This window comes from Cebus imitator, unplaced genomic scaffold (assembly GCF_001604975.1).
Source record: "Cebus imitator isolate Cc_AM_T3 unplaced genomic scaffold, Cebus_imitator-1.0 Scaffold44, whole genome shotgun sequence".
NCBI lineage: Eukaryota > Metazoa > Chordata > Mammalia > Primates > Cebidae > Cebus > Cebus imitator.
The window spans coordinates 5,058,971-5,073,679 of NW_016107359.1; the positions used below are offsets into that span (position 1 = coordinate 5,058,971).

General features: G+C 38.1%; 1 protein-coding gene across 2 annotated transcripts in view; it reads left to right on the forward strand.

Moving 5' to 3' along the window:
- GOLPH3 (golgi phosphoprotein 3) overlaps window positions 1-9,407 on the forward strand; it is a 46,028-nt gene extending 36,621 nt beyond the window's left edge. For both annotated transcript variants that reach the window (XM_017526830.2, XM_017526831.2), the window contains one exon: window positions 7,482-9,407. In XM_017526830.2, the coding sequence (XP_017382319.1) occupies window positions 7,482-7,906 (425 nt within the window). In that variant the 3' untranslated portion in view covers window positions 7,907-9,407. The remainder of the gene's footprint in view (window positions 1-7,481) is intronic.
- The last annotated feature ends 5,302 nt before the right edge of the window (window positions 9,408-14,709 follow it).

Consider the following 14,709-nt stretch of genomic DNA (forward strand, 5'->3'; position numbering starts at 1 on the left):
ACTGAGTAACTTTTTTTTTAAACCATTTTTAAGCATATGGTTCTTTGGCTAGCATGCTGATTTTTAGATTTTTTAAAATGTTCTGTTGCTTCAATGTATTATATGGTATCAAACACTAATTATTGTACCAATAATGACATATGTGCTATGAAACTTAAAAGGTGCTTCCAGACTGAAAGTATCTTAAAGTCCATTTGGGGAACAGTTTTCTACATCTAATAATGTGATATTATAACAGATGAGTGTTTGACAGTATGGTAACCTGAAAGTTCAGTAGTTCAGAGAAAGGAAAAATCCTTGATAACTTCAGTAGTTACAAGAGGAAGTGGAACTTAGATTAGGCCTTTGATGGATAAGAAAGAGATGCAAAGAAAGGAATTTACTTGTTCAGAGGGGTTCCTTGCAGTGAAGCCAAGGAATGTTTTAATAAAGAAACAACAGTTTCTTTACCTGGGGTGGAAATACCCAGGGGCTCTTTTTTTTTAAATTATTATTATTTATACTGTACATGTATGCATGTTAAAACTCTTGATAAATTTTAAACACTTTCTAATAATTTAAAATTAGTATACATATGTTTGAGGCAAGTTGAGAGACTACTGTATTTTGTTTTGTTTTTGAGACAAGCTCTCACCGTCACCCAGGCTGTAGTGCAGTGGTGCAATCATAGCTCACTGCAGTCTTGACCTCCCAGGCTCCATTGATCGTCCTGCCTCAGCCTCCCAAGTAGCCTGGGACTACAGGCACATGTCACCATGCTCAGCTAATTTTTCTTTCTTTTTTTCTTTTTTTTTTTTTTGTAGAGATGGGCTTTCATCATGTTGACCAGGCTTTCATCATGTTGCCCAGGCTAAGACTACCGTTTAAGAATAGTTTTTAGCTTCTGAAATCTTAAGGCATCATTAGTTAGTTTGTTCACAAGGTATCACTACACTGCCAAATTTATGGCCTAAGCTGCTTTTAGTTTTATGTCAAGGAAGATAAGTGTTCTTTGCAGTGGAATGATTTAGGTACCTGTCAGCATGTCATTCTCCACCGAAGTGATCGTTGGGCAATGAACATGGATAATCTTTGAAGAACTTTTCCTCCACATATTTACTTCTCACAGTTTCCTTTACAAAAAAAGGAAACTATGAATAGAGTCATTATATTTTAAATTTGCTTGTATAACTTGTAGTCTTTTCACATATCTGGTGAATAATTTAGGGACTGAGGACTAACAGCTTGGATCACATCTTTTAACCTAGGAATTTAAGAACTTTGTCAAGTATTTATTTCAAATTATTTTAAAAGTATTCACTGTTTTAAAAATTGAAGCAGCTTAATCTTTAGAAGCTAGCTAGATTAAACTTTTATTGCATCTTCTGTTCACTGATCCATCTATTCTCTTCCCATCCCACTTAAACTGATGTCTTTTTTTTTGGGGCGGGGGGGGACAGAGTCTTGTTCTTTTGCCCAGGCTGGAATGCAGTGGCGTGATCTCAGCTCCCTGCAGCCTCCGCCTCCTGGGTTCAAGCAATTCTCCTGCTCCTGAGTAGCTGGGACTACAGGTGCACCACACGACACCCGGTTAGTTTTTATATTTTTAGTAGAGAAGGGGTTTCATCATATTGGCCAGGATGGTTCTCAATCTCCTGACCTCATGATCTGCCTGCCTCTGCCTCCCAAAGTGCTGGGATTACAGGCGTGAGCCAGCGCGCCCGGCCTACTGATGTTTTAATAATGCTAACACTCAGGTGTGACTTCATTCTTTTAATTTAGCTTAATTTAATTTTTGGAAAATAAAAGGCAGAAATTCAGGATACTAAGATATTTTGACCACATGGGTATTACTTTGTGCCTATTTTCTGTACGACAAATACTATTAAACAACATTTGGGATATTTCCTACACAGTTTTAGCCTTCTGCTCATGAGATTTCTTCATTCTTTTATAATATCTGAGGAGATCTGAATACCTCTGTATTTGTTGGAGTGAGCACATGGGGTTTACCCTCTTCCCAGGGAATTGCTACAAGATGGCTGGGTCCCTTTTTATTTCTTCCTTTGAGGCAGAAATGATTGCCAGTAGGAAGGTCCAGTCATAAGTGAAATACTCACTGTTTCTTTTGCTGTGCAGAAGCTGTGGAGTTTGATTAGGTCCCATTTGTCTATTTTGGCTTTTGTTGCCAATGCTTTTGGTGTTTTGGTCGTGAAGTCCTTGCCTATGCCTATGTCCTGAATGGTTTTGCCTAGATTTTCTTCTAGGGTTTTTATGGTGTTAGGTCTTATGTTTAAGTCTTTAATCCAACTGGAGTTAATTTTAGTGTAAGGTGTCAGGAAGGGGTCCAGTTTCTGCTTTCTGCACATGGCTAGCCAGTTTTCCCAACACCATTTATTAAACAGGGAATCCTTTCCCCATTGCTTGTTTTTGTCAGGTTTGTCACAGAATGGGGAAAAAATTTTTGCAGTTTACCCATCTGACAAAGGGCTGATATCCAGAATTTACAAAGAACTAAAACAGATTTACAAGAAAAAAACAAACAAGCCCATTCAAAAGTGGGCAAAGGATATGAACAGATACTTTACAAAAGAAGACATACATGAGGCCAACAAACATATGAAAAAATGCTCACCACTGGTCGTCAGAGAAACGCAAATCAAAACCACATTGAGATACCATCTCAGGCCAGTTAGAATGGCGATCATTAAAAAATCTAGAGACAACAGATGCTGGAGAGGATGTGGAGAAATAGGAACACTTTTACACTCTTGGTGGGAGTGTAGATTAGTTCAACATTGTGGAAGACAGTGTGGCGATTCCTAAAGGACCTAGAAATAGAAATTCCATTTGACCCAGCAATCCCATTACTGAGTATATATCCAAAGGATTATAAACCGTTCTACTATAAGGACACGTGCACATGAATGTTCATTGCAGCACAGTTTACAATAGCAAAGTCCTGGAACCAACCCAAATTGCCCATCGATGATAGATTGGACAGGGAAAATGTGGCACATATACACAGTGGAATATTATGCAGCCATCAAAAACGATGAGTTTGTGTCCTTTGTAGGGACATGGATGAACCTGGAAACCATCATTCTCAGCAAACTGACATAAGAGCAGAAGATCAAACACTGCATGTTCTCACTCATAGGCAGGTGTTGAACAATGAGAACACATGGACACAGGGAAGGGGAGCACTACACACTTGGGTCTGTTGGTGGGAAATAGGGGAGGGACAGTGGGGGGTGGGGAGTTGGGGAGAGATATCATTGGGAGAAATGCCAGATACAGGTGATAGAGAGGAAGGCAGCAAATCACACTGTCATGTGTGTACCTATGCAACAATCTTGCATGTCCTTCACATGTACACCAAAACCTAAAATGCAATAAAATAAATTTAAAAAAAAAATTAAAAATATAAGCAGCATTCTCACTTCAAAAAAAAAAAAAAGTAAAATACTTTATTTGAAAGGTGGCTTTGTGTTTAGGCTATTCACATTTTTAGTAGAAACATTAAACTGTAAGTTAGCATACCTTAGAATTGGGAAATTTCCCTAGGAACTTTAGTAAAATTTACTAAGCATAAATTTTCACTGGTTGCAATATGTAAGTTTTAACTAAGGATGTAGTCAGGATAATAAACCTTAGCATAATTTCAGTATAAGAGACAGTAGTCATAAACTGTTAACTCCACTTATTTCCCATGAGAAAAAACAACGTAGAGCATCAGTAGAGGGATGTATGGGGGTGAGGGAGTGCTTTTTCGGGGAGTAGGGGACTGCAAAGAGAAATTTACTGTAGATCTCAAAATAATTCACTTCTTGATTTTTTTTTTCCTCCCTGTTGTTTGGCAGTAGATGTTGTTTGGCTAAGATGTCTCTGGAGCGTAGAATTCCTTCCTATTTGACTTTGGAAGGTTTAAAAAAAAAATGGATGGCTTGGGAGTCATTTTTTCCACTATACTTTGGTTTTGTGACAACATAAACATATTAAGTCAGTGATGTCAAATTAGAGTTGCTAGGGGAGATACTTCTTTCATAACTTACAAATTATTTACATAATCTTAGAATTGAACTGTAGTTTTTAAAAATAGGCTTTTATGTAAGCTTGGCTGTTCATTATTTTGTTGTATTAGTTTAAATTTCATAAGTCATTTAACACAACACAGTTACCCAGTTCTAGCCTAGTGTCTTCAGCTGCCTGACACCTGCCATTGACGTTAGAAAACATAAAAGCAAAACTCATACTAGTGAAAGATGTAGCAGTTATTTATTGGTGAGACATTGAGTTTATACGATTATAAAAAGATGGAAGTTACACACTTTTGAAAGATGTGTGCCTCTGCCTCAGGGCTTATTCTGTCCTGCTGCTTGTGTACTTTGTTTCTTTTGCCTGGGATTCAGGCTTCTCTCCCTTTCCTAGGATGTGGTGAATCCTGCCGAGGTTTAGTATAAAGTTTCTTTTTTTCTGTAACTTTCCTATGTGATAACTTGTAACGTCAAACCAGAGTCATTTCTTACTCCTCTAGGCACTTTGTTCACATTGTTCTTATGGCCCTATTCCCATTTTATTCTGGCCAGTATAGTTCTAATATGTAATATGAATGTTTCTTTCACTTGATTTTAAATTACTACAGGAAGTTAAAAATACATCCTGATGTTTGTATTCTCATTACCTAACAGGATTCTTAAAACATTACAAGTACTATAAATTCTGCCACATTGTTTATTCTGCACGTGGGCAAATAACAGCTAATATTTAATGAGGCTTTGTTCTAAGAACTTGATATACCATTTAATCCTCATAATAGCCCTATGAGCTTAACAAATTTGTAACTGTTACTTTATAGATCAGTAAATGGAGAAATAGATTAAGGACACTTGCACTAGGTCACTAGGGTTTTTTGTTTTCTGTATGTTTGTTTGTGTTTTTGAGACAGAATCTTCTTCTGGTAGCCCAGGCTGGAGTGCAATCCCAGCTCACTGCAACCTCCGCCTTCCAGGTTCAAGCGATTCTCCTACCTCAGCCCCCAGAGTAGCTGAGATTACAGGTGCCTGCCACCATGCCCAGCTAATTTTTGTATTTTTAGTAGAGACAGCGTTTCACCATGTTAGCCAGGCAGGTCTTGAACTCCTGACCTCAAGTGATCTGCTCCCCTTCACCTGTCAAAGTGCTGGGATTACAAGTGTGACACCCTCTCACCGCGCGCCCAGCTCTGGCTAACTTTTGTATTTATTGTAGAGATGGGGTTTTACCATGTTGCGCAGGTTGGGACTGTTTCTGTTGACTTCCCTGCTACTCCTAGTTTTAGGTCAGTTTCTTGCTGCTTTGCAAGGTTTTTTTATTTTTAAACTTGGATGCTTGACATGGTGGATGTTAAGTGATGATTTTGATGGTCTTTCTTTAAAGAGTGTTGAGCTTTGTCTTGGGAGACAGCTAAGTTACTTGTGGATCAGCTTGCTTTTAATCTTTATTAGGGCAGATCTAGGTTGGTCTTTAGGGCTAGTTTAGCACTACTACTAAGGTGTGATTTTTCTGGGATTCCTTCTGAATGTCCTTGGTTTTTAGTGAGGTCTTTGCTCTCTGGCTAGTTGGCAATCATATTTTTCCCAGCTCTACTGAACTCTTAGAATTGTTCACTTTCTGGTAGTTGTTCTTTGCCTAACTTTGTGGAATTTCTTACCCTAACATGTGTAGCTTAGCTTTCAGCCAAAGACTCAAGGAACACCTGGCAGATTTCTAGACCTGTTTATCGGCGTAGCTCCCCCTTCTCCAGTAGTCTGCTTTGCACATTGCAGCTGCCTTAGCTACTCTGAACCCTGATTTCTGCCACCTTAACATGATGTGACTGCTGTGCCCTGCTGCCTGGGACGTGCCTCCAGGTGGTAAGCTTAGGCAGTTGTGGGGCTCACTTACTCTCACTCTGTGTCACAGTTCTGGGCTTCTTTTGACTAATGTCAGAAAACAGTTTTTTCATAGATTTTATCCAGCATTCTAATTACAGTGAGAGGGCAGTTTTAGGACTGATTGATTACTTCATCATAGGCCTATGTTCTTTAGTATTAAGTATAGGAAAATAATTCTGTCTGTGTCCAGTTGAATGGTAATATATTTTAAGACAGCAACTTAAAATTTTAAGATAGTCTGCTAAAACTTTCTACGATGATGAAAATGTTCCATTCCTGTGCTGTCCAGCCAGTAGCCACTGGCCACTTGTCACTATTGTATACGTAAAATGTGGCTGGTGCCACTGAAGAGCTGATTTTTTTTTTTGAGATGGAGTCTTGCTCTGTTGCTAGGCTGGAGTACAATGGCGCAATTTCAGCTCACTGCAACCTGCAACCTCCGCCTCCCGGGTTCAAGTGATTCTCTTGTCTCAGCCTCCTGAGTAGCTGGGACTACAGGTGCATGCCACCACACCTGGTTAATTTTTGTATTTTTAGTAGAGATGGGATTTCATCATGGTGGCCAGGATGGTCTTGATCTCTTGACCTCATTATCCACCCACCTTGGCCTCCCAAAGTGTTGGATTACAGGCGTGAGACACCCCACCCGGCCAGAGCTGAATTTTTTAATTAATTTAAATAGCTCTATGTGGGTAATGGCACCTGTAATGGACAGTGTCGTTGAAGGTTTTCTCTGAGTATTATAGAATCTCAGCCTTACAACTTTTGCATTTAAAAAAACATGCCTGTGGTTGATCTTTAATGTGTTCTAATTTGGAAAAATGTTACAGTTTTTTTTAAATTATAAAAATAGTTGCATGTTCATTGGAGATCATTTGGAAAATACAGAACGCACAAAAGAAATTGAGCACACATCCCAAATATAAGTATGATTAATATTTTGGTGTATTTCCTTCCATATTTCTATAAAGAATAACCCACTTTAGAGAAAAATTGTTTGGTTTTATTTTAAATATTTCTGTCTCAAAAGGAAATGTGTATAGATGGCAGGTTACAATTGTGAAAATTTGTGTTCTTTCAGAATTAGCTTTATATTGTCATCAAATAATAGCAGGACCTAAACAGGCTTTCCTACCTTTATAGGTCACATATGTATAGCTGTTTCAGGAGTAACATATTAATCTGGAATCCTTTTTTTTTGGTCTATTAGTTGCAGAGTGGTGTTTAATAGAAGAAAATTTCTTATTTGGCTACTGGCTGCTTTTTGACCAGCAGCTGGAGGGAGGCTCAGACATAATATTTGGCTTATTTCTACTTAAGACAAAGGGTGACTGTGGTCTGAAGACTGCTTGCAGTTTAGTCATCTGAGAGACTCCTGTGCCTGAGGATTTGCCAGGTGCTTAGAATCCAAAGATCTCACTGGCCTTAGGGAGTTCATGGTCTAGTTAGGGAGAAAAACATGGCCAATTTTCTTCTGTTTCTCTTGAGGGGGAAATCAGATTTTACTGTTTATTTTAATAGTACAAAATTTTTGCAAAATTAGCAGATAATACTCATCATTTCTAACTTCTGAAATCTTTTGTTTAGGTGAGACATGGAACCCATTAAAACTGCATTATCAGTTAAGAAACGTACGGGAACGATTAGCTAAAAACCTGGTAGAAAAGGGTGTATTGACAACAGAGAAACAGAACTTCCTACTTTTTGACATGACAACACATCCCCTCACCAACAATAACATTAAGCAGCGCCTCATCAAGAAAGTACAGGAAGCCGTTCTTGACAAATGGGTGAATGACCCTCACCGCATGGACAGGCGCTTGCTGGCCCTCATTTACCTGGCTCATGCCTCGGACGTCCTGGAGAATGCTTTTGCTCCTCTTCTGGATGAGCAGTATGATTTGGCTACCAAGAGAGTGCGGCAGCTTCTCGACTTAGACCCTGAAGTGGAATGTCTAAAGGCCAACACCAACGAGGTTCTGTGGGCGGTGGTGGCAGCGTTCACCAAGTAACTGCTCGGGGTGAATCATTCTCCTTCTCTCAAGTAAACCAGTAGTTTTTCTTCTGTTGACTTCTGGTTTTCTGTAATTTGTACTTTCCCACACTATAATTGGCTTTTGTTTTACAAAATGGTGGGTGGCGTTTTCTTTTTTGTATGTATACAGGGTTCTGCTGGTACGAGAGGCCTTTTTCTGTTTTTTAAAAAAGTTTTCCTGCCATATTGGCATTCCATTCCCTGTTGCCATCCTCTTTTTGAGTTTCTGGTCTACTTTGACTTTCAAAGTACCTCCAGCCTCCTCATATGCACAGCTTTTGGATGACCTCAGCTTGAGTTTCTCCAGATGTGCATGTACATCTAGCATTCTGCCTACAGTTCAGACAGAAGTCACAAAAAGGCCTTCAACTCACCAAAGGTAATATCTGTATCTATTAGGACATTTTATACATAGACTTCAGTTGAGATGTATACTTAGCAAAATTATTTTTAAATTGAAACAGCACAGTAAATACTTAATATAAAATGCCCCTCGGATTTTGCTTCCCATGTAAATCTATTGTATTATTACACTTGTTATAATTTTAAGTATAAAGGTCCAGTTGTTTCACAGAGCCAGTTTGGGATGGGCTGCATTCCATTTATGCTGTATATAGTTTGAATTATCTATAAATTGCCCCTTCTTCTGGCCACCCCTGCCCCCCATCTTAGTATTTTGCAAGATTTAATGAGTTTGTACACCTGGTGCCCCTCACTTGATTCAGTCATGGTTACTTGATGGCAAAATCAACCTCTCATCGTTGAAGGAGAAAGAGAGAGAGAGAGAGAGAGAGAGAGAGATGTATGTCTGATTGGTCCTGGGATTTTCGAGCTGTGCCATTTATGGTACTCTTTGCCTATGCATCCCCTTTTTAGATTTTTTTAAATTTTATCTTACTGTTTTTATAATTTCTATCAAGAAGAGGCTTGTGACCAGTACCAATCTTGAGTACAGTTTTTTCTTTTTCTGTCCACAAGTAAATTAATGTCTGCTCTGAAATGTCATTTATCTACTCACATGTTCTTGGGGGAAAAAAATCAAATGTCCTAGCAGATTGCATGTAAATTGGTAGCAAGTAATGATTACAACCCAGATGATTAAGAATTTTGTAACAGAAAGCTCTGCTATGTTTTTTTATATACAATTATAATTAGCATTGTCAGACTATAAATCTTTGCTTTTTAAAGTTTATTTTTACTATTTCTTTATCACTGTTCATTGTATCACCATTGGTTTCATAATGTAAATACTATATATCGAACAAATTAAATGTCAAATTTTTTTATTACCATAGTCCATGTTAATAGTGGGGCTTTCAGGTGTTTAGAGATTTCTTTTGTTGTTGTTAACATTCATTGCAAAAGTACTAGATGGTATATAACTCTAGAGTTGAATTTTAATGGATTCCTTAATATGTATACTATCTTTTTACCTGAAGTAATAAATAAACAATGATCTTGAAAGTGCCTGAATCAGAGCAAGCATGTCATTTGTATTTTTGTATTCTAATTTTTTTTCAAATGAAGTTTTACTTACTCTAGCATTATAATATTTTAATGCAAGGGTTGAGTTTCTTCAAGGGCCAGATAGGAGATATTTTAGGCTTTGTGAGCCACCTGTTCTGTCAGTTGCAACTGCTGAACATTACTGAATGAAAGCTGTCATAGATAATACAAATAAATTGGTTAGGTTGTGTTCCAGTAAAACTTTATTTGCAAAAAATTGGGCTGGCATGGACTATAGCTTGTCAGGCCTCAGTTTTAATGCATGGAAAAAACACATTTTTCTATCCGTTGAAATCACCTTCTTTACCTATAATGACACTGCTGGTGATAACCACATGTAGAAACTATCAACTTTAATAGTTCTTAAAGCTTCTTCCGGCAAAGTAGATACTGGAAACTGATACTGGTATACTGGAATTTCTTATTGAGTGAAAAGTTCCTGTTTTTCACTTGAGAAGATGTTAGAGGCGAGGTAATAGGTGTTTCTGAGATACTTCATCAGCAGCATCAGTATTCCCCAAGCAAGGGCCTTGCCTGAACTGTCAGTGTTTGCTTTAGACCAGAGTGCACGCTTATCTCTACCTGTGTGTGGCCCCAACTTCAGTACGTTTCTATATCCAGAGGAGAGGAAGTACAGTAACATCTGGGGGTGGCGGTAGCGGTGTAATCGAGAACTGTCCTGTGAAATATTGTTGCTTACAGTCCTCTTGAAAGCAGGAATGATGCGACTCCACGTGTTAAGAGTAGTACTTCCACAGGTTTATGCCTCTTTGATTAAAAGCCTTTTACATACATATCTATGTGCAGAGAACTCATAGTTTCTGTTTCTTTTTTGGTGGCTTTTTGTAATTAATTGATTGATCCTTAAAATAACGTGATTGGTACAATGTGCTAACAGAAGCTTACTAAGTACATGCTATTTTATATCTCAGTTTGACCGCCCCAGATTCCAGTTACTATCTTCACTTTGTGAAGAAGCAGCTCAGAGAGGAGGATTTGCTCAGTGTCATATTATCTACTAACTGTTCGAGCTCTTAATCCCAAGGTGATTGAGCGACAGTGATGGCATTCAGCTGCAATTGTTCCTTTCTTATTTCTGCACTGGGAGGGGTCTGTATTGTTCCTTTCTTATTTTGGCACTGGGAGGGGCCTGCTTTTCTCTAACCAAGACAGAATAGGCATGCAAAATACTTCCATGGTGGTGTAAAATAAAAAGATTAAGGAACATCTCTATTCTAATATCTCGATACAACTTATATAGATTCTCTTTTGGGGATGAAAAAGTTGATTAATTCTGTGTGTTCTCAAAAGAAAGCAGAATTGTCAAATGGCCAGGAAAGTCCCTGGCCTCCTGAAGCAAGGTTGATTACAAGTAATGATTACAACCCAGATGATTAATAATTTTGTAGCAGAAAGCTCTGACACATTCCACCACTCAACCCTTCCTATTGTTCGTGAACAGATAGATAAAATACTCTTTGTAAGTGTAGTAAATCCTTGAATTTGTTCATCTCCCAAAAGAAAGAAAGGGTTTAGAGCCTGGTTGGTTCAGTGGCACATGGGATCAGCAAGTAGCGACACCCTGCTTGATACTGTCAAGGGTCCATGGCTGCCAGGTGTGGCTATTCTCACCCAGCAGTCACAAATTTATGTGAGGTATTTATGAAGTGTGTTTAATTTCCAACTCTGTAGCTTCTCTATCTTGTATTTACTTATGTCTTGTGGAATAATACTGCTCCATTTCACTTTTGTCCAGATTAAGATGACTGACAAACGGAGGTAGTTCCAATTCATCTCAGCCCATTGGGTCCCAGGATGATATGCTTGACTGTTGTAAGTTCCTCACAGATGTCGTGTATTCTGTAACAGCACCAGTAAAGTGGCGATAACTAACGTTCATAATCTTGCAGGCTATCCTTCAAAGGGGTATGGACAGTAACGTGGTTTAGTTAAATTGGTATCCATACTTTCTCAGCCCAATGCTAGAATTATATAGATATTTACTCCTGATAGAACAGTTGGTGTAGTGTGGCTCCCATTAGTATCTTTATACACTGATCTGCATTTTACTTTTTGCACTTTTGTTGTGGAGAGATTTCAGGGAAAGTACACATCATTCTTTTGAGTGGCTTTGTCGTATAGCTTAAATTTCCCATTAATGGACATTTGGATGATTCTCCTATTTTACATTGTTACAGTATTGTAGCATACTTTATGTCTTTATTTCTTATTTCTGTAGAGGGATTTGATAGAAATGGATTTGCTCAAATAATATACCTTCAGAATGTAAGAGACAAGGCAAATTGGTTTCTAAAGTTTATGTTAACTTATACCCCTGACAATAATGTGAATGCCGGCTTTCCTATACCCTAGCCATTACTGTAGAGCAGTGGTCCCCACCCTTTTTGGCACCAGGGACGAGTTTTGTGTCAGACGATTAGGAGGTTGGGGAGTGGTTTCAGGATGAAACTGCTCCACCTCAGATCATCAAGCGTTGGTTCGATTCAGTGCACAATAGGGTTTGAGTTCCTGTGAGAATCTGATGTGGCCACTGATCTGATAGGAGGTGGAGCTCAGGTGGTAATGCTCGCTTGCCCGCCACTCATCTGCTGCTGCGTGGTTTGGTTCTTACAGGCCATCGTTACTGGTCCGTGGCCTGGGGGTTGGGGACCCCTCTCTGGAGGGTGTCATCACTCCTAATCTTAACTATTGAGGGGTTGTCATTTACTGCCTTTTAGTAATTTGTATTTTTTCTGTGAATTACTGTTTGTGTTCTTTATTCATTTTTCTAAAGGCCATTGATCTTCTTATGTATTGATTCACCTGACTTAAGCCTGTATCTATGATGCAGTTGGTTTTCCCAGTCTTAGGAGCTGGCATATGGTAAGTTTTGCTTTTGATTTCTTTAACATTCAGAAAAGTGTAAGGTGTACTGCTTGAGAATGCAATTTGTGGACATCGTCTTTCTTCTAAAGAGGTATGTCTGGTGGTCAGATTTGATGCATATTAATTAACTTTGAGAGGGTATGATCAAATTAACAAATGAAGAAAATGAAATGTGTAAGTTACAAATATGAAATATATATAAGCATTTCATTAAAAGTTTTTATGATTAAAATACAAATGGAAAATCTCATAAATGTTTACATTAATGAATTAATCTAAAGTACACATGCTTACAGCCATCACTCAGGTCAGGAGATAGAACCTTGCCAGCCGTACCCAGAAGCTATTCAGTTCTTTCTCCCAATTACAGTCTTCCTAAGAGTCAGCACTGTCCTGATCCAGTGTGCATCTTTAATAATAGTATTGTTTTATTGTTTCTTTGATAGGTCTTTTAAGTTTTTTTTAAATCTGTAGGTTTCTTTCCTTTCCCTCTTATTTTTCCTTTGCAAAATATTTGTTGATGGAATTGGATCATTTGTCCTGTAGAGTTTTCCAAAGTTTGGATTTTGTTGATGGTTTCCACATGGTGTGATTTAAGGTGTTTCTTTGACTTCCACACTGCGTTTCCCAAGAATTGATAATTGGGTCTAGAGGCTTTGTCAGATTCAGCTTTCTTTGTGTAGGTGACGCTGTTTAATCTGTGGTGGTGTATGCTTCTACCAGGAAGCACATCATGTCTCATATGCTCCTTTCGTAACGTTAGCAGCCTTTCTGTTCAATTCTTAGATCCTGTGATTTATTAGACTTGCAAAATGATGATATTTTATTTATTTGTTTTTTTCTTTTTGAGATGGAGTCTTTGCTCTGTCACCTAGGTTGGAGTGCAGTGGTGCCATCTCGGCTCACTGCAACCTCCACTTTCCTGGATCAAGCAATTCCACTGCCTCAGCCTCCAGAGTAGCTGGGATTACAGGCACATGCCACCACGCCCAGCTAATTTTTTTTTGCATTTTTGGTAGAGACAGAGTTTCACCATTTTGGTCAGGCTGGTCTTGAACTCCTGACCTTGTGATCCGCCCGCCTCAGCCTCCAAAAGTGCTGGGATTACAGGCGAGAGCCACTGTGCCTGGCCAAAGTGATGATATTTTAATTCTTTTTCTTTATTAGTTAGAATATTTCTATAAGGAGAAATGTTATCTACATTACATTTTAGTATAATTCATAGAGGGAAGGTAGAATGATTCTTACAGTTTATTTACCTGTTTTCAAAATATAGCTGGTTCCCTGGCATCCTCCAAAAAATAACTATTTAATTTTTAAAATATTGTGAACTTATGGAAACACATTCTATTTATTTTTAATTGACAAATTATATATTTATGGGTATAATGTAATATTTCAGTCTTTGTACACATTGGAGATTCAAGCAAATTAAAATAACCATCACCTTACCAACTTATTTTTTTGTGGTAAGAATACTAAAAATAGTTCTTTTTGGCAATTTGGAAGCACACAATACATTAACTGTTGTCACCATGCAGTGCAATAGATCACTAAAACTTGATTCCTCCAGTCTGAGACGTAGTATCTTTTAAACAACGTTTGTTTCCTTTCCCCTCTCTCTCTCTCTCTCTCTCTCTCTCTCTCTCTCTCTCTCTCTCCTCTCCCCCCCCTCTCCCTCTTCCCCCCCCCTCAGCTTCTGGTAACCATTTTTCTACTCTTTTTCTATGAGCTTGGCTTTTTTAGATTACACATGTAAATGAGATCATACAGTATTTGTCTTTTTTGTGCCTTATTTCACTTAGCATAATAGAACAATCATTCTTTTATATGTTTTGATCTACTACAGTTATTAGCTCTGTTAATGCTTAACATGTCCTGTCTTTAGCCAGTGGAAGTCTCTTCAAGGATCTGGAGTCCTTTTGATAGTTTTAGTAGTCTTTGATAACTTTCTGGTATGCCAAGGTGTTTCATGTTCATTTTCCATATTTCCTACCCCGTATCTGGAATCATGTCTTTTTCCAACAAGCCATGGTTTCTTTTAGCATGATGGTATTTCAAGACCGTAATTTGGGCTTTCAGAATACTTGTTACTACTGCCTTGATCATTGCTTCTGATGGAAAATTTTGTGTATGTGTGTTTGTGTGGTGTATGTATGTGTTTATAAAAAGTACCTCACAGAGTTTCAGTGTGGGAAGATAAAGTTGCAGGGATAGAATGATGGTGATGATTACACAATGTCAGTACTGACTTAATGTCACGGAACTGTGTACTTAAAAATGGTTAAGATGATGAACTTCATGTGTATTTTGCCACAATAAAAAAAAAATGAAAATTGAAGTGACTTCTGAGTTTACATTGATAATTCAGATGGAAATTTCTTTTTT